Genomic DNA, 20,964 nt, shown 5'->3' on the forward strand with positions numbered 1-20,964 from the left:
GATTCCGCTCATTAGGTTGAATGAAACAGGAAAGTTTGTGTATAACTTATAGAACTTCTAACGGTACAGAACAGGGTTGTTTTTCGTCTGATAAATATTAGACTATAGATAGATTGAAAATATAGATAATTACTTGATTTCAATTCAAATCAAGTAAGGTCTGGAAAGTAGGACTGAATGACATGATATAGTACAGGTGCTTATACTTTATAATGACATAATTCATCAAAAAGACAAGTCAGGCTTTACTGTGTGTTTCATTTGAGAGAAATCTTCAAAATCCTTTAAAAACATATATCTGATAACTTAATAATCACATAATGTGTTTTTTTAATGCTGCCCATGGCTAGGGTTAGGTTATGGTAATGGTCATTCTGATTGCAAAATGAAATGAATATAACAAAGTTGACTAATCTATATACAACAAGCAAATAGGATTTACAAAGAAAAGTGTTTTCTCTTATATTGTACATTAATTACAACACCACCACCACATATGTCTGGTGACCTTGAACACTTTGAGTAACTGGGAGCTAACTAGGATGTTATCTTTGACTAGGTGTGTGTACACTAGAGTGTAATGTTACAATGCAGGTTTCAAAGAGTCTCCCTGGCAAGCTATGGTAGCGACTTAGCTTCGGGTTAGGAGGCTTTGAGATGGCAGTGATTTGGATAACATTATAAGGAATCATCAAAGAGTGTATCCAATAGTATGCTGGCTTTCTCGTGGAAACACAAGAGCATAAAGAAATGATATCTATCTGTCCTGCGAGCTGCTCTGAATTCTTATATCACAGGGACAGTAGAGCTGGTGTGTGTATGAAACAGAAAATCAAGAACAACTGGTGACGTATTCCTCCCATATCAGTGAAGTGAAACAACGCAGAGCATTCTAGATGGACTACGCTCATCGTTTCCTCCTCGTGGCTGTGTTGGCGTCCCCAGCAAAGGAGGCGACTGAAGGGCTTGATAGGGGAGGAGGTGGAACAACTATTCACTACTTTTTAGTCATTAGTCTCTTAGTCACTTCGCCCCCTTTCGCCTGCCTCAACTTACTGGCCCGGCATCAAGCTGATGGAAACATCCATGAAAGTGGGCAACCCTCGGGGTGAAACAACAGAGATTTCTCCAAACGTCCTCATGTTTCCTGTTGGCCGCGATGAGAGAGAGAGGCTGAGAAGGTCTCAGCTCGTCTATCTGGCCAGCTGGAAGGGATGTTGACCCTTGGAAATAGAAAAGAGCAAGAGGTTTGTTAACGTTTGTATTTGAAACAGTTCTCAACATTATAAACTGTGATGATGATGATGTGGAGATTGGCTTGCTGAATCTAAATGAGTTTCCTTGATAATCTCAGATATTATCAAGGTTATCAATCAAAAGAACAGAGATGTAAGATTGAACGGAATTTATCATTAACTGTATTGCTTTTTTGATATTCAATACAGAATATGACATTTATAAGAATCTTCTTGGTTCTTACATTGAATGTGGCTAAGTGTTTTTCTATGATTAACTGAAATCAAACTCACCTCAGGCACTTCATTCTGGTTTCATGCGGTAAAGCGCACACAACACAACACAACACAGCACACAAAAACACACAACATTGGTGTCCTCTGGGCCGAGCGGTTAATCGCAGACCCCACAGTGAATGCATGTTATCTTCCCCTGAACCTGCAGCACATTTCTGATGTCAACCTAGGCTGTAGGACGAAGGATTCATTAAAGAATAACAAACTGATGTGCTGACTCACAGAAAAAAGAACCACAGATGTGCTGACTGAACCACATTTTTACAAACAAAAACAAAACAATCCTTAAAAAGGTAAGTTTAATTCAGATTGTCATTTTTTACACAATCAACACATTGTACATTATTATAAAACATAGCTTGACAATACACTGTTAAGACAACAATAAACGAGACCAGCGGGTGTCTATGGCATAAGTTAATACGAGGTATTGTAGAGCGAAGAAGCAAATGGTGGCATAGCATAATCTCTTGTGGCTAAAACAACAACGACATAAAAAGCCCCAAAAGCAAAGCCAAAACACAAATATATTTTTTTAACATACGAGCAGCATAAAATGGATCCAGCTCAACGCTGGTCTCGTTCCTGTCCATCTTTTTTTGGCAACACTGATTTTTGGCAATAACATTTACAGAGGTTAGCTTACTGAGAACAGCGGCTGATAATATGGATCAATAACTCCTAGGAAAGGAGCAGTGGAAGTCGGTAATACATAGACATGTGGTTCAGATGGAGAGGAGAGTATCAGGGGCTTGGCAGAGGCTTGCCTTGGACAGGTCAGCAGCAAAACGTTAATCCGACAAAAAACATGAATGAACTCTACACTTGTCCACAGACCAGAAGAGACAGCCAATCAATACAAGACATCCGAAAAACAAAATTAAAAACACCAAAACTAAATTCTACACACGCATTGTCAAAGAGGTGTCTCTCTTTAACATTTAAAGCTATTTACATGTTTACTAGGAGAAATTTCTCACAGCAAAGTAATCGATGAGGAGAATGTAGAAGATAAGATTTGTTTGCATATGTTGTTCGTTTCTGGCTGCCAAACAACATGTTTAAAGTATGGTTTAGATTTCCTAACTTCAAAATGTCATGTTTTTTTTTTCTCCTTTCCTCATGTCTTTTCTAATTTCAAGATATGTACTCACTGATAGAGTTTGATATCTTAAAAGCATATGGTTTATCATTCTGGATGCTCGAAATAGAAGTTACCAATTGTGGAACAGTTAAGAATAACTCCAAAAAGACATACATACTACAATGCTGTCTCCCAATGATTACAAACTACTTCATTATATTCAACTTTACTAAAGTTGGGTTTTACTGGCTGTGTAAATTGAGTTTCGTAAAGGGTACTTTACAAATGAGAAGTCTACAGCATTATTTTTTAGTAATGTGGACTTGATTTCAAAATTGAAATAGATCTGGTGTTTGTTGTGTACTGTAGGGATTATTTAGCTGACCGTCCGACATTTCATCCAGGATTAAGGCTTTTAATGTGTAGCGTCATGTTAACCAATTGAGCTCATGACCAAAGGTAAAAGTGCAGACTTGAAACAGTGCTGTCTGTCACTGCCATATGCTCACCATAATAACCACTGAAGTTGCAGTCCTATTCACTTCCCAGATTAGGAACCAAAACCAAACACACCTTTGACAAATAGGAGCGTGAGACGAAGAATCTTTAAAGGCTAACAAACTATCCAGCTCCACAAATCAGTGCAGCGTGGTCCATCGTAACACAACACCAGGATACAATAAGTTAATAGGCAATTTCCACTTCACATTATGCACAAATATCATGCACATGTAGACACGTTTGCTTTCCTATCTGACCATATTAAAATAATGCATAGGTATAAAAATGCAATACATAATACATATTCATACGTTTTTAGAAAATAAACATTCTGTACAAAAGCCATATCGTTTCTTCCCTTTTTTCTTTTTTTTTTAAAGCATTTTCAAAAATGTTTTTCATCAGTATTACAGAGCAGGTAAGTGTGTAAAAAAATAAATATTCTATTTACAATAACACATGCCATTCCCAGGTTAGGGTCACTGCAAAGAGAAACACAAGGAGAACAGTTGGGCGTGTTAGTGGAAGCCATCTTGTTGAGCGTGTTAGCGCCATTTTGTGGACGACGATAAACAACCCATAATAACAACCACACACCACAGCACTACAACCCAATGGGTGAGGTCTCGACTTACTTTGTTCCAGCAGCCCGGTACAGGTAAGCCGTCGTCTCCCTAGGAGAGAAGGAATACGAGAAGCAGATAATGGAAGTGAGATTCCCCAAAAGATCAAGTAAAACACACCCATGCAAGCAAGAAGCAACATGATGGCAAACACAGCAGTGCGGCGTAACAAAACATGATCCATAAAAATGATAAATGTGTGTTCTTCTTCTTCGTAAAGATATGCATTTAGTTTTTAATTACAATTTTTAAACAATTATGGAGACACTGTCAGGCTTGAATGTAGGCTGCATATAAAAGGAAGTAACCTTACCTATCAGTTTTTCCTGAACTTTATCTGTGTTGTTCATCGATAAAGTGCCAATAAGTGCTTTCGGTATAAATCATCACATAGTGAAATACCATTTACAGAACGCTTTCTACTGGTGTGAAATGTTGTGATGTGGGTTCCTGTTCGCTTTGTCAATAACTGACGGCCTCTCCTGATCACAGCATTTGGTTGGCCCCAGAAGGTAGAAGTTTTGGTGCTCCATGCAAGAAACAGTGGAAAGACTTAAGTATTATTTTGGCACAAAGAGGAGGACTAAGCAGTGTTTAGATGTTTGGGATTTGTCTTAACATTTCTTCTTTGCTAGAAAAAATCACTTATCTGCATGCAAAGTTCATTCAACCAAAATTATTCTCGTCATAAGTTATGTTTAAAAGTGTTAGGCTTGTGTTAAAGGCAACAAGTGTTAGTGGTGTAACAAAAGAGGGACTAGAGGGTGGTGGACTGAGTAATATAATACTTCACTTAGTCTACACAATCCAAAAAAAGTGGAGTGCCATTTAGTGCAGTTGAACTTTTTGCATCTTCTAAATACGCTAAATCTACGAGCCTGCCACGTGCACGTTACGAGAGCCAACTCTCTGACAGTGTGAAACACTGTGAGTGGGTATGGTTAGGGGCATGGTTAGGGAAAGCTAAAGGCATGCTGGGTAACAGGGGGGAGGGCGAGAGCATCATACCACAGCGCACGGGGCATCCAGCCCGTCCAGGCCAGGCTGGCCCGGTTCACCTTGCTCCCCCTTAAATCCACGGAATCCCTGTTTGCGAGATCAGCCGTTTAAATATGTGTACTCGGCTGTACCTTCTCTCTGGCGGTGTTTTTTTTATTAGTGTTTTATGTGGTGGTCGGGGGAGCCGCTACTGCAGGGATGGAGAGACCTGCTGGTGATCGGCTGTTGAATGGGCGAGTTGAGGCTGGGAGCTATTACCATGTTGAGGGATGACCTCCAGTGACGGCGACAGGAAGTGGACGGTACTGAGATGATTCAGCGTTGACAGGAAATCATTTGAGTCTGGGAAATGCCGACCAGACGACGGTCGGTGCAACTTTGAGAAGTTTGGGTATCCGGCAATTGTCTCGCCAATTAAGGTGAAAGTTTGAAAGGTTTTGCATTCAATTTAGGATGTTTCTAAGGATCAGACCCTTTTCAATTTGGTTCAATCGGTTTTCTAAATTCGGATGAAACACAAGGATCCCCCCCCCCCCCCCCCCCCCCGATGCATCTCAGGTTCTCACGCTATGTTCATCATCCACAGTAGCCGTCCCCTTCCTCTCGGTTGAAACCCTGGGGAGAAAATACCTCTCGGGAGGGACTGTTCTGGTCCATGGTCCACAAACGCTGCAGTCAATCCAAACCCCTTCCCTTCCCATCTGGTCCATGTCAAAACACCCATCTCCCATAATACTACCTTCCATTTGTTCAAAATGGATCACACTACTCATCTGTGTAGGAATCCCCCAATTTACAACCTTGACTCGCTTGGACACACTTGGACCAAAACAATGACCTTTGAGGTTTATTACAACGTAAATGCCAGAGGCGAAGGGAAGCCAGCGCCAGAATACCGACCCTCCACACCTACGAGACCAAGATACCAGCGGAGGGTGTGTGTATTCCGGCTAGCGACCTTTCCCTTCGCCTGCTGGCTGTACAGCGGACCAGGGACATACCAACGGACAGGGGGCATCTAATCCTGGCGCTCCTTGGTCTCCCCTATGCCCCTTGGGGCCCCTGATGCCCTTCTTGCCCCTCTCTCCCTGAAAACAACAGCGCATCCACAAAAATACAAACTTTAGTCCTCCGGGTCACGTCGCCAATGAGCGGTGTAAGCAACTATGCACTGTTGAAGGATCGATGTGAATATTTTTATCAGGCTTGGTGTATGTGTACAGTATATGATATATATATATATATATAATATGACATAATGATATATATATATATATATATATATGCAAAAGTGCGGTATTTGTACTGTTTAGTACCAAAGGGCCTCATTCAGACAACCATTCCATCCTTAACCAACATCCTTCCTAAGTGAGACTAACCGTGTGTTCACACCAAAAGCTAAGTGAACTTCGGCACAGCACGAATAAACACAGTAAGTCAATGCAATGAGGCGAATAGATGCAAATGTTTCTCCTGCAAATCCGGCAGAGCAAATGGCTCAAATGGCAGGACGCCAACGACGCGGTTCAGGCAAATTCTACTCGCAGCACCAATGCAAATTCACCTCATCCGCGTATTCAAACTTTGACGGGAATTTGGCTTGATGCTGGACAACTCACACGAGAAAGGTTTGCGGTTCGCAAGATAAAGGTTTGCGGTTCAGAGTACAATATGCGCTTTGCTTTTGGTGTGAACACACTTTAAGAACAACCTTTTCTAATACATTTTCTTGAATAACTGAATTAATCATTTTGTTGTGAAATACTCAAAGAATATGTATTATATTGTATTTACAGGTGAGTTTCTTTGGAATATTATTTAGTTTCGCTCACTTTCATATATGGATACAAAATAGAGCCATTCTTGGATATACGTGCATCAAAGTTGACATATCCTCGTTCAAAGAGACATGAATCTGCATGATTTTCGATTACTGCCTAATGCGAACTGATCTTTCCTACTATGCACTATATTTACATGCTCACTATGCTAACAATAGTTTACATGCTAACTATGGTTTACCATGCTAACTATCTTAACTGTGGCCATTGAAACATGTTCAATCGGGATTTCTTTCTAAAAACCTTTTTATCTCATTCAAATCAAATTAAAAAATTGTCTATGTTGTTGTTCGAGACCTTCTTAAGTACCCAAAGATAAATCACACATTATTATATGTTTCTTAGGGTTTTGAATGGTTATTGAATGAGGCCCAGTTTGAGTTCATAATTGTATGTGTTTAGTCAAAGGGAAGGTTAGTGGAGAGAGTTAGGGAGGGACAAGTTAGATTGCTGAGCGGATTAAGTTGTTTAGTTAACAAATTTAAATTACTAAATGAAAAAATAAATTAAATTATTTAAAATACTTAAAACGCAATGAGCAGAATTAACATTATTTACAAAATAGTCATTAATTTCAAAACTACGTGGATGTCAAAAAGATGCTTAACATTTTTCTCAATGTTAAAAGATTGCTGTTTTATTTTAAGTTGTATTTAACACTCGTGATGCAATTGCTTGGCCTCAAACAAATACTGAATTAAATCTCTCAATAGTAATTGGAAACAAATCTGCAAAACTTTTATCTAGCTCAAATATAGCAAATCTATGTTTATTTGTTATACAAATAACCAATTTATTTAGTATTTATGTTAATTTAGTAACAAATGAGAAGCTAATTACAGGAGTTTGACTTCACTTCAATACAGTGATAGCATTTAATAATAACAACTGAACTAATCTAATCCTAGTAAGATAAGATATGATGGTACATTATTAAGTCCATAAAAAGTTGGAGGATGACTAACTTTTAAATATCCGCTCAACAAGTTGAAGAGGCAGTAGGAATCAGAGAAGGGAGTAAGGGGTAAGGAAAGGACTGTGATTAAGTGGTGGGGGTGTATTTACAAGTGATTAAAATAAATAGAAAAACAAGGAGATAACTGCACTCTGGCTGACAGGTGAGGCGTCCACCATCTTGAACCTGGCCCCTGGTAAACTTAAAACTAGAAATTGGTGCGTTTGCACTTACTGGCTTACTGGCTGGTTTAGGCCCTGATCGCTGCAGTGCGCCCAGGGTACTTTGCCAAACGAGTCAAGCGTTCTTACACGCCCCTGAATGCACCACTGCAACAATCGCTCGACCGTACCACGGGAAGGCTTACGATGTGACTTGGGTCCAAAAAACGAACCGCCAACGAATCGCAGTGTTTTGGCCAGCCTCTGCAAGCACGCCCATTTCAAAGGAGTTTTAAGTGGACCGGTGCCTTGGAGTCCGCCTACTGTCTTCAGGTGAGAGCACGCTGCCTGCCAGCCAGAGAGCTGGAGAGGGGGGAGGTGAGTGGAGTGGCTGGGAGGGTGTGTGAGTCGAGGAGGAGGAGGATTAACCCGGGACTACATTAGAGTGCAGGAGGAGGATGAGGAGCAGGAGGAGCAGGAGGAGGAGCAGGAGGAGACCAAGGTTTGTAAGAGGGAGAGAGGGACACCCCGGCAGTATAAAAAGACAGAGCCACGGGCCGCAGTGCAAGATGGAGGGGGGGAGGGGAACGGGGTGAGGAGGAGGAGGAGGAGGAGGAGGAGGAGGAGGACCTGTGGAAACATAGGAAGGAGAAGAAGTAAAGGAAGCACCGCTAGGGTCATCACCTCTCTCTGACAGCACCTTCACCAATACCACCTCCTCTTAAAATAGTTTCTCTGTATAACATCATCAGAACTATTTTTATTTAATTTTGAATTGAAGGGTGCATAGGAATGAAGCCAAAAAGCATGATACCAGTATATCATTCATTATTTTGGTTGTCTTTTGAATTGGAGGCCAGGTGAAAGTGCTGGCAGAGCAGACGGAAAGACTTTAACATGGATAACGTGGGAGGCAACATATTAAAACAGTAATAGGTTAAGGGGAAGGAAACATTCTCTATAAAAGGAAAAGGGAAGCAGAAATATGGGAAGAGGTTCTCTGATAGTCTGACAACCTGTAGACAGAATGTGTTATTTTTCAGATATTCACATATCATTGATTGAAATTGACCAACAAATAAGAGCATTTTTTCCTTTCAATTCCTTTGTTCAAAGACATAAAATAATTTCAAGGCACCATGTAAGCAATCTTGAAGCAAATTAGTTGCTTTGATGCTTTTTGATTTTCAAATCTTTCAATAACCCTCAAAAGGCAAACCACATGTGGCATATATTATCCTTAATCATTCATATCCCACTCATTTGGCTTCTTTCCAGACGCAGTATCAAAGCAATACAAGCCAAGATTCATATTCTGATTCAGATTTTTATTCCCTACTTCAGCTAGCCTTTGAACTCAACCTGATTAGCTTTTGCTAAATGCAATTAAGCTAATAAGCTACTGCTTTTATTAACCTTAAATTGTTGGTGAAAATGTTAGAGCAACACAAGACCTGACATATGTGTATGAATCTCCCACTTTGAGATATTAAAACAGCCAAATAGATAGTAAGGCTGAAGCCCGCACTCTATTTATTTGATTCTTGCTAATATGAGCAGACGGAACCAAAGCCCAGACAGCTAAGCTAATTAGCCATGTTCACTTCGAACAACTATTAGCATCCACCAGGAGTGACTAAAGTAGAAAAATATCCAACCGTAGCGAGTAAGTTTAGCTTTTTAACTAGGTGTCTAACCAAAACACCTTTGGAAATTGAATCATCATTCTCAGCTCATCTGAACAAAACAATACAACATATTGCAATCTGCCCTTACCCGATTTCCTTTGGGTCCCAGTGGTCCTACTAAACCCTGTAGGTGAAGACATGAACAGAGTTGTTAAATGTCCATGTGGCAAGTCAAACAGCAGTGTTCCTATACATCAGAATACTCACAGGGAGGCCTTGAGCTCCAATTGGTCCCGGTACACCTCCATCTCCCTTTACTCCCTGCAGAGATACGGGTTAGAGAGAGTTTCTCACCCCACAGAGACAGATAGACGCCACATACACACACACACACATTACGCTGCATTGACCAAAGCCTCATACAAGTGTGTTCTCTCCACAAACACACACACACACATTACCCTGCAGAGACCAAAGCCTCACACAAGTGTGTTCTCTCCACGCACGCACGCACGCACGCACACGCACACACACACACACACACACACACACACACACACACACACACACACACACACACACACACACATTACCCTGCAGAGACCAAAGCCTCACACAAGTGTGTTCTCTCCACAAACACACACACACATTACCCTGCAGAGACCAAAGCCTCACACAAGTGTGTTCTCTCCACAAACACACACACACATTACCTTGCAGAGACCAAAGCCTCACACAATTGTGTTCTCTCCCACACACACACAGACACAAACTACTCACTCTCTCTCCCTTTGGTCCTGCTGGCCCTGGCACACCTGACGGCCCTATAAGACCCTTTAAGAGCAGAAGAAACACACACTTCAGTGGGTCGCACAACACACACATTAACACACATTGACCAAGACGAAAGCAACCTACAATCGTCCATCCTTCTGATTACGTTCTATATCAGTATATCAACAAGGTCGAGGGAACACCTTTTACTTTATAAAATATACGTCATAGCGTATTTTAGCTGTATTTTAGTATTTAGCAGTATTTTTGCATACTGTTGTCATAAACCCTCTGAACCTGTTGAGACACTGAGCAAGCTGAACTGTAGAGTTCCGCCTCGGATCGCTCTCTCTTAGCAGACGTCAGGGGTAAAAGGTTATGTTCCAGGGGACTGAAGATGCATATGCAGGAGGTGCAGTATGCCAGAGAATGCAAAATTAAAGGGAGACAACTGATACTGTCACGCCGGCAAACTGGACTTAAGGGTCCACGTCCGCATGCAGCATGGCTTCCGTTCATGCTTCATACGGGCAGCTGTTCCACAGCCAATCAGCTGGGAGTGCAGGTTGGTGAGGTGGGAGGAGGGGTTCAGGCCGAGGGTCGAGGATTAATGGATGGACAACAGAGCAACTGACTCCCTGTCTGACCTTGTGCTTTTTTTGACACATCCTCAAAACCTCGGCCCTTAACCTGACCTCACTTTGCCTCCACTGTACAGAACCAGGAGAGAGAGAGACAGACAGAGGGAGATAGAGACAGACAGACAGACAGACAGACAGACAGACAGACAGAGAGAGAGAGAGAAAGAGAGAGAGAGAGAGACCGATAGAGCGGCATCAGGACGAGGTATGCAGGCAGCAGGCGGTGGTGAAGGTGGACAGACAGGCATGACGTGTGACACCGGTGCAGCAAGACAGACTGACAAGCCAGACAGACAGGTAGATAGACGGGCAAGAAGCTCGTTGCATGGGGGTGTTTGAGGAGAAAGGATGAGGAGAGGAGAGCAGACGAGAGAAGTAGAGAGGAGAGGAGAGGAGAACTGGAAACTTCAGGCGCCACTCACCACTGGACCCGATCTGCCGTCTAACCCATGAGCACCCTGGCGTGGCGTTGTGCACACACACACACACACCGTTAGAGAGCAGAGGATGGAGGGATGGTGGAGGAGGAGGAGGAGGAGGAGGAGGGTGTGGAGAGAGTGATGGAGAGGGGGTGGGGGTGGTGGAGGGGTTGGATGAGGTGAGTAAAAGCAGGTGATTCAGGTGACTCCGACAAGACAAACATTCAGATGTAGAGGAATATCAAAAGTGGTGGTGGTGGTGGTGGTTGTGGTGGTGGTGGTGACGTTGTTTGTAGTGTTGGACGTGGAAGGGATGGTGGTGTGCTGGAATTGATATGGGTGCTTGTGTTGATGGTGGTTGTAACTGTTGTAGTGGTGGTGGAGGTAAAGTGAGCGGCGTTTCTAATGGTAGTTTCTTAGAGGAGGGCTACCATTTGAAACAAACAGCTGCCTGATTGCTGTTAGGGAACAGAAAAAGACTATGGCCAAGTAACATGCCACTTGGTAAAGAGTCACCCCTGAAGCTCTGTCACACTTAGAGTAATTCTTTAAGAATGACTGTGACATTAATGTGTCAATAGCAACGATGATGATGCTATTGAACATTACGATTATTTTGTTATTTATAAAACAATGTTTTGTTTCATGAAAAGGTTTGTAAATAAAAATAGTGGTACAAAGTGTGCGTATTTGTGGATGATAACATATGTTAACAATAGCATAAATTATTAAAAAGGTATGTGAAACTAACTCATAGGCCCTGAAATGCTTTGTCATGCAGTTGGGGTTGTCATGTTAGTAATTGACCGCAACAGCTAAAACATGAAATCATCCTTTGAGTTACCACTCAACTCAAAGCCTTGTTAAATTGTTTGCAACAAGCGTAAAAAAACACATGATTTGACAGTACAGTGAGCTACATTCTAGAACAACCCAAGCGTATGAGCGTCTTCTGGTGTGAAACAGCGCTACAGCACTACTATGTCGGCTGGTTGTACTCACGGGAAGTCCAAGATGGCCGCGGTCACCCCTGTCTCCTTTCAGACCAGAAGCTCCCTTCTCCCCTCTCATTCCAATGCCCGGCTCTCCCTACATTGGTATTAGCATTATTAGCATCACAAGCTAAGCTGAAACAAACATACTCATAACAGTTGGTGGGTTATGTTAATAAAATGTAAAATGATTCTGGTATAAATGTTTTCAATCAATACACTCACCTTAGGCCCCGAATGTCCTTGAGGCCCCTAAGTAAGAAAAAAAAAACTTAATAAAAAAGAAGACTACAACAAAAACATTAGAAAAACATACTTTTCAAATATTGAGATAACATGCTTTTGCACATTATATTACACATATACAGTACATGTCTATACATTCCTGCTGTTGGTAGAATCACTAGAGATAAACAGCATCTCAACTACTGTTCAACTCTCACTCATGATCCCACCGGTGTCTACTATAGCAGACCGGGTCGTCACCGTATTGAGTTGTAGATAAATGAGGTTAAAGGGAATACACTAGAAGATGTTTCTACTTACTGCTGGACCCACTGGCCCGGGTGGCCCAGGTGGCCCAAAGATCTGGAGACACACACACACACACACACACGTCATTTAGGAGCAGGTTAGGGCCTCTTGCTTACAAGTACACTGCACCCTTAGGGGTTAAAATCCTGAGACTGTCAGCTGGAGTCAAACAACTATTAGACATCTCCTCCTCTTCTAAAGTACTCCCCTTCCAGAAAGATCCACTTATTAGAAAGTAATTAGGAAAAGCTCCTCACCAGCTCTGCCCTTCCTCCGTCCCCTGGCTCTCCTTTGGGCCCCTGTGATACGCAGGTTTTAAAAAACAGACACACAATGGTGACTACACATCACCCAGACCTGCAACATCAACCCAGGGCCTGAGACGTGAAGCACACACCGTGTACTTTGCAAGCAACACCGACTGGGGTGATCAAATATAATGCCTACGGCACGAGTCACACACAGATTAGGTCAGCATTAGACGCTTTAGTCGCTTACACTAATTATTGGTCAATAAGTAATACGTTTCAATAATGCAGCATAGACTGGCTTCCTCAGCTGTCTCTAATGTTAACATGTATCTGAAAATATGTATAAAGATCTATTTTCTATATTTGAATGTATACTTTTTACCTCTGTGCTTTTTGCTCTGACCCCTGATCTGCAGTGTATAAACTACTATCTCGTCTCAGCTTCCTTGAGCCTGATAGGTCGGTTCAGACATGGAGGAGGGGCATCATTGCGTACCATAGCGCCTGGTAGTCCAATGGAGCCTGAGGCTCCGGGCACGCCCTTCTCCCCCGTAGGGCCGTCTAACCCCTACAGCACCGGGAAAGGGCGGGAGAACCAGGGTTAGGGTGACTGTGGAGGGACCAGATCAGTGAGTAGTTGTCAAACTCCGAAGTGGAAAAAACGGAGTTGGACAAATTTATATAATTTTGTAAACTGGCGCCAATGCGATGTTGTGAGTTTGAGATAAGCTGGAAATAGAGAGTGAGAGATACACACGCAATGTTGCCCTTCGTATCTCAATGAACATATACACACATATATATATATATACATATATATACGATATAAGAGCTAAGGTAAGGGACTGTATGTCAAAGGTATAGTCCGCACAGCATCACGGGATATGAAGTTCATCATCAGGTTGTCAAGCCAACCAGATGGACCATCAAACTAAACCCAGGCTTCTGTGGTTGAGGCTCTAACCATGGTTCTTCACCGAGCTCACTCATCTCTGGAGTCTCTTTCTAGAACACTGTCTCATTACATAATAAGAGGTTAGCCTGACACGCTGTCCAGCCCTAGGCCCTAATGACGAAGCCAGGTTATGGGCCCCTGGTGTGTGTGTGTGTGGGATGACCCCATTAAGGATGTGGCCCCTGGTGCGGGTACTGTAGAGGTCTACATCACTCACAGGCGATCCAGAGAGACCCATGTCCCCCTTGTCTCCCTTGGTTCCTGAGAAGCCTGCGACACCGCTCTCCCCCCTGGGACCCTCTGGGCCGGCCGGGCCTGCGGGTCCCGACTCTCCTGTCTTCCCCCGGGGACCCTGCTCACACACACACACACACACACACACACACACACACACACACACACACACACACACACACACACACACACACACACACACACACATATCAGAACACATGGATCAGAACACACACATCAGAACCCAATCATCATATTATTCATCATTATTGCTAGAACAGCCTAATATGACATTCACTCATTAATGTATCCATTAATATAAAGACCGAACCAACCCTTACCTTCTCTCCATCGTGTCCCGGGGCTCCAGGCAGGCCAACATCCCCCTGGGGTGACAGGTACGACAACACATGAAACATTAGTCTATGCTCTCTCCCTAATTTCTCCTTTTTAATTTAATCTGTGGCTGGAATCTTTTTGATGGAGGATTGGGTGGTTCAGAGTTGAAACAGCCTCATGTGTTCAGAACCCGCCCCCATGGCCTTAGACCCGCGCCATGTGACCTAGCCCCCCCTTACCTTGTTTCCTGGTGTCCCAGGGGGTCCAGGAAGTCCGGGCGGGCCCTTCAGGAAAATGTATAAAATTGATTATATTTAATCCGATAATATTACATTCGATTATATCGGACCTCAAAATATGTATTATATATATATATCTATGAATGTGTAATTTTTTTAACTACATACCATTAGGGGGATGTTGCGGATATCCTGTTGTTGAATATAAAATCAACCCATCAATCAATGATTAATCATTATTTTGTGTATCACATTGCATCATGAAAATACAGTGCACAATTAAACCCATTTTCCTTGATCAATTGTCCAACAGTCGAATCTTATAGCTTATACATGTGATGGAACCATTGTAGAGGATGAGGACGATGAGACTTACGTTGTCATTGTTCTGGATTTCTGACTTCCCGGGCTCTCCAATTGGGCCTGATGGACCCTAAATTGACAAAAATGGTGAGGACAAGTTACAAAACAGGTCATTTAGATGGGCTTAGTTTAGTTCAGCAGTCATCTACCTCCTCCCTCTAGGAGCCCAGTGGTCTGAACTTACTCTTGGTCCCAATGGGCCTTCAGCTCCGGTCTCCCCCTAGAGGCCAAACACAGGTACACCAGGTGGAGGTTATTTTTCAATTAATTCAACACATTCCTCAATCAACTTCAGTGGTCAACATCCTCTGCTTTCAGGGGTACATTCTATGAGTAAGTATTATTGTACATTTCTGTTGAAAATCATGTGATTAACTGTTCAGGCTAAGGTGACGCAAGGCTGCTGAATGGTGATGATCTAATGATCTAAAAGGTGAAGTCATCATACCTTAATGCCTTGGTCTCCTTTGTCGCCCTGCAGCAGAGACAAAACTGAGTTACAAGTCAAACAATTTCTACCGCACAATATGATTCATTCATTACACACTACAGAGAAGTTCTCTACTTTAAGTTTTAAATCAAATATTAGTCAATGAGCAGAAATCCTTATCCCATAATGAGTGACAGTGAATTGAGATACATCATGAAAGTGCAAGAGAGGGTTATGGCATCTCGCCTAAGGATGCATACAGGTAAAGACGGTTGACAATTGGGATCGAACCCAGTACTTTTTTACTTAAAGTTTGCTCAGTAAAATGGGAAAGAAGGGCCTATCTACATAAACTGCAAGGACGGACCCCTACCTTGGACCCCGATAGACCATTTATTCCTGGAGTTCCGGGTTCTCCTTTAATCCCTTTACCAGCAGAGCTCGCCTCGCCCTAGTGGACACACAGGGAACAACAGCAAGGTTTTAGAGAAAACCTCTGATCACAACACAATAACAATACTACAGCTACTCACAACTTCCACACTTCTCCATGCCGTGAATGGAACATGTAATCATGGGTAGGTTATGTGATGAATCCTTACACTGATCCCATTTCCCATGTTTTTCAATCCAATTGAAACAGAATGGATCAATGAAGACGAACAACAACTCATCACTCATCATTATCTGAACCAGGGAAAGCGAGTGGAGTGGATGCCTCATGGACCACAGATGCAGGCAGTGGTTAAAGGACAGCAAGGTTAGGTAAGCCCCAATTGCGACATCCAGTCTGTGCTCTCCACAACCCTATCTACTTGGTGTATGATTATTAATGAGTGTCCTGGCCAAGATAAACTGTAGCAGGTCACAACATTAGGTTACGGGCAGACAGGATAAAATAATATGTGCAGAATATAAAAGAGTTAAAAACAATCTGATGAGGCTAAAAGGAACCAACCAACCAATCAGCCAAGCGTGACAAGTTATAAAATGTAAGATACATATGAACAGTATGTGTGCGAGCATGCAGGTGTGTGTGCGTGTGTGCGTGTGTGTGTGTGTGTGTGTGTGTGCGTGTGCGTGTGTGTGTGCAGGGATGGATGCTCCACTCGTGCCCGTTCCCTCTGGGGGTTGGAAGGGTCAGGAGGGGAGGTTGGGGTGGTGTTAGTGATGAAGAGTCAGAGCTGGCTCGCGTGATGACAGACAACACATGTTAGACAGAGGAACCACTGCACACTCAGAGCTAAATAACATCTGTAGCGGGAGCGTCCAAAGGCTTTATGAGTCATGTCAGCGTGGCTAATGACAGGAACCGCTTCCTGTATCAAACCATCAGAACTAGTACACGCTCTGCACTACCTTCCACTGTTAAAGGGAAAGTTTCCCCAGGTAACACGCTGGGGTAGTGGGAAAGAGTTTTTCATTAATGTTGTTGAACTTTCTAGTATAATCAGTGTTAATCAAATTTGTTTACAATGGGGGCCACCAATTATGTTGTTTTGCATTACGTTGCTACGTTGTAGTTTGGCGGAAGGAAGAGTATTTTGACTACAAATCATAGTCCAAACACAAAAGACTCTAGCGCTATTTGTCGAGACTTTAACGCCCTGGGCTGTTTGTTGTAGGGTGACCCGTGGCACACTTTATGGACAAATGATTGTTGCTACTATACTGACATGGTAAGCGGTTAGCGAAGGTTGGGATAAAAAACAAACAACAACTCGGATGACCGTTCCATGCCAGGCCTACCCTGTAACCCCGTTTCCCTGGGATTCCGGGAATACCAGGGATGCCGGACATGCCAACTTGTCCCTTAGGTTCAGTGGGAGGGGAAAATAGCGGGAAAATTGAAGTTACAACCACACAATTTTATTAACAACAAAGAAAGCAACTAATCCTGTTCTAAACTGCATGTACCTTTTGCCCAGGAACACCAGGAAAGCCTGATTCACCCTACAGGGGTCACAGGTCAGATAAAGGAAGAAGAAGAAGAAGAAGAAGAAGAAAAAGTGAGGGATTATAAAAAGGCAGAGAATAGTTTAATAAGGGGTTAACATCAAGAAGTATGTAATATGTGTTAATATTGATAGCTAGCACAATATAATTTGAAAAACACCATTCAAATCAAAGTCAACAAAGAGCTATAAATTCTTCAATAATCGACTAGAATTAGAGATCAACAGAGTAAGGCAGACATTTACTAGAGAAGGACAGAGCTGAAAGCACACAAGAGTTCACATGCGTGGGAACATGCGAGTTAGCTAAGCCCCGGCCAGGCAGTTATAGTGTGTGCGTTGAAAGGCAGGAGTGAAAGCTGGTACAGATTAGAATCCGTCAAAAACAGGTCACGTGATGATTAACCTTCTGAAATAGGTTTGGTATAAATAGTCGGCGACACACATACAGACACAAACACACAGACCCTCTAGTGGGTTATTAAATTGAACAGTGTGTTTGCCTGCCTCTTCATTTGGACGGATTAACGCGCAGGCGATGTCGAGTGACGTAAGCTCGCAGCTGCCATGTTGGATACACAGAGTACCAAACACATCGGAGATGAGGTTTCACTAACCCCTCATTGCAGGTATGCTTCGCTACATGCTAAAAGCCATGGCTCACAGTTCAAGGTCTATTTACGGACCCCTGTTGGGTCATCGGCTAGAAATACAAGGAAAGGGAATAAATTCATGAATCCATAACTCACTGATTGAGTATGGATGGGGGGATCGAACATTTTTGCTGATATTTATACACAGAGCTGCCAACCCTCACGCATCGAACGAGAGACAAATGAGCCTGTTCACACACTCTCACGCCACACCCCTTATTTCTCACTCATCATGGCAATCATGGCCAATTCTGCCACAAACTTACAGACTGAAAATATTTGGGACACGCTCCATAGTGCTCTACATTGGAGGCTTCGTAATCTAAAATATAGATTCCTGAATGGTTGCTCCATGCAAGGCCGAACAGGCCGGTGGACAATATTATGTTTAGATTTTTTTTAAATATAACCTTGTATGTAGTCGATGCTTGGACCCAGGCTCGGACAGAGCCCCATAAGCTCCGAGCTTTTTAATTTTCAGGTTTTGAGAACTGTGGAACCCTATCAAACCGGTTCACAATCGTGAAAGATCTGTTATCATGGGTGGGTTAACCTTCTAAAGGTTGTGATATGTAGCGGTAGCTGATCATAGAGAACATTGCTGAGGAAACATGGTGGGCTGTTTGTGGATTGATGAAGTTATTATGATTCATACAGAGGAAAAGTAGAACTAAACTAAAACACATGAGCTAAGATATCGTCTCATTCCATTAAATGTCCAAATGTCCACTGAAACTGTGTTTAGATAATCGTTGTTGAGTGAATCAACAACATAGATTTTCAGTTGCTTAATGGGGATGCAAAAAAAGTACCCTCTATCAGTGTATTTACTGAAAAGATTAATAAGCGTATTGTGTTTGTATTGCATAATTTATTTGTGTGTGTTTATGTGTGTTTGTGTGTGTGCACGAATGGTGTGTGTGTGAGTGTAGGCGTTTGCCTCAACAGTAATTTGTGTGTATGTTGGTGTCTGTACACAGAGTGCCCATGTCTCGTATCACTTGGTGGGTTCTCATAGAGACGTCCCGTCCCCTGCCAACTAAAACAAAACAGGAAATAGAGATTTGCTTTGATCTCCAGCTCCTCCAATCAGCTTCTAGTATTCCCTGAGCCCTCGTTTACCACACATGAACTTTGTTGCTATATTAGTCCATCTCACCTTTCTCTGTCCTTTTCCTTCTCTCTTCCTCTGTAACTTGCTCTCTCTCTCTCTCTCTCTCTCTCTCCCCTAACTGACACTCTGTGTGTCCTATCTCTCTCTCTCTCTCTCCCTCTCTGCCACATGATGTGTCCAGTTGCTGTCAGCCTACATGTACCTGCCAAGCTTGCATGCCAAGCGGTGATTTATCGATACGTTGATCCCTCTTCTGAGGACACTCCAACCTCCCTCTCCCCTCCCCTAGTTCCCCCCCTCTGGTTCGGACGCGAGCTCTGCCATGGAACAGACCACCCCCTAACCCCCTGCTCGGTTCAGGCAGGCTTGGGTAATAGTGGTTAGGGTGTTAGAGTCCCGGCCCAAAGGTTCTGGGTTCAAACCCTGCTGTCCCCACAGCTTACCTGAAGGCATCCTTGAGCGAGTGACACATGACATGCATCTTCAATTCAGCATAAGTCACTGTGGATGAAAGCTGTCTGCTAAACAACCAAATAGTTACCACCAAATGTTACACCACAGCAATTCCCTGAATTTGGCGAGGCATTGCAGTGCCGTGTCCGATGGCCTCTCTTTCCCGAGAAGAGACACATCGACACAGGTCATGGCTGTCAGAGTTTCCACCATAACTTAAAACACAAATAACGGCTACGCCTGTATAAATAAATAAAGGAGACAGTTCACTACACTACAGATAAACAGTTAACTGCTACTCATTGTTTGATTACGATGAACTTGCAACTCAGACAAATCAGTCCACAGACATTATGCAGCCCATTACAGAACTTAATAACCCAAATAAACACCAGCCCACAAAAGACTGGACACACTGCAACGCTAATTCACAGCATCCTCAGTTCTCCTCAATGTAAACTCCACATGGTCAGCACAGCCATGGGTATTAATGCTGATGCCTAGTCCATCTGGCTGGGCCTCTCTTCCCAGTGAACCAGGAGGGAAGCGCAGAGAGAGGTCTGCTCACCGGCTCAGGGAAGACACAGGTTTTCAACCCCCGCCAGACTCTCCATGGTGCAACACTCCGCTGAGGTTTCCGGCCACAAAATCCACTGTGGGTTTGTTCCCTCTGTTCTCACTACTTCCTTTCTTTCATACTCTCTCTCTCACTTTCTTTATTGGTTTCCTTCTGCTCCCTCCCTCCCTCTCTATCCCTTTCCTTCTTCTCCCTCCCTCCCTCTCTTTCCTTTATTTCCTTCCTTCAGTCTTTCTTTCAGTGCCCAAAGTTTGCCAATTACCAGGGGGTGGAAATTGAATCTGTTTTTTCCTAAGAAGGAACTTATTAAATATAAGAGCCGAGAGGGGCCAGCGTCCAGACTGACTTCCGGCTCCTGGAGCCCACCAGCCTGCTGCTCCCCGTGTGGCCAGCTGGGAGGGCGGCTCAGTAACACTCGAGGGTCTGCTGCCGGCCTTGTCCTGTCTGGGACGCTGGGAATCCCGCTTGTGATGGCGGTAAGGGGTTTGAAGAGGTTTAGTAGTGTAGGCTCACACTGCGGTCAGACCCATGTAGATATTCACTGTAAATACCACAGTATTTTATTATTTGCCGTTTTTCTTTATGGTGGGAAGAGGAATATGCCCTAGACTGATCAGAGAGAAACCACGAGAATCAGAGCAAACCACTATTCCTGAGGTGGCCATACCATAACTTTGAAGGATGGGCTCTGCTAAAGCACTTTCTCTTTATTATAAT

The 20,964-nt window shown here is 43.1% G+C and overlaps 1 protein-coding gene across 4 annotated transcripts in view; it reads right to left on the reverse strand.

The window, feature by feature from the left end:
• Positions 1-1,817: 1,817 nt before the first annotated feature.
• The window catches only part of col13a1 (collagen, type XIII, alpha 1), a 36,600-nt gene continuing 17,453 nt past the window's right edge, over positions 1,818-20,964 (reverse strand). For 2 of the 4 annotated variants that reach the window (XM_079730793.1, XM_079730792.1), the window contains exons 17-36: positions 15,869-15,946; positions 15,514-15,540; positions 15,250-15,285; positions 15,079-15,135; positions 14,871-14,894; positions 14,703-14,747; positions 14,466-14,510; positions 14,108-14,242; positions 13,432-13,503; positions 12,942-12,983; positions 12,697-12,738; positions 12,376-12,402; positions 12,161-12,247; positions 11,162-11,197; positions 10,105-10,158; positions 9,592-9,645; positions 9,473-9,508; positions 5,741-5,827; positions 3,753-3,791; positions 1,818-3,599 (exon numbers count right to left, since the gene is read on the reverse strand). In XM_079730793.1, the coding sequence (XP_079586919.1) occupies positions 3,597-3,599; positions 3,753-3,791; positions 5,741-5,827; positions 9,473-9,508; positions 9,592-9,645; positions 10,105-10,158; positions 11,162-11,197; positions 12,161-12,247; positions 12,376-12,402; positions 12,697-12,738; positions 12,942-12,983; positions 13,432-13,503; positions 14,108-14,242; positions 14,466-14,510; positions 14,703-14,747; positions 14,871-14,894; positions 15,079-15,135; positions 15,250-15,285; positions 15,514-15,540; positions 15,869-15,946 (1,026 nt within the window). In that variant the 3' untranslated portion in view covers positions 1,818-3,596. The remainder of the gene's footprint in view (positions 3,600-3,752; positions 3,792-5,740; positions 5,828-9,472; positions 9,509-9,591; positions 9,646-10,104; positions 10,159-11,161; positions 11,198-12,160; positions 12,248-12,375; positions 12,403-12,696; positions 12,739-12,941; positions 12,984-13,431; positions 13,504-14,107; positions 14,243-14,465; positions 14,511-14,702; positions 14,748-14,870; positions 14,895-15,078; positions 15,136-15,249; positions 15,286-15,513; positions 15,541-15,868; positions 15,947-20,964) is intronic. The other 2 variants (XM_079730795.1, XM_079730794.1) reach the window with 2 other exon arrangements.

This window comes from Pollachius pollachius, assembly GCF_949987615.1.
Source record: "Pollachius pollachius genome assembly, chromosome: 2".
NCBI lineage: Eukaryota > Metazoa > Chordata > Actinopteri > Gadiformes > Gadidae > Pollachius > Pollachius pollachius.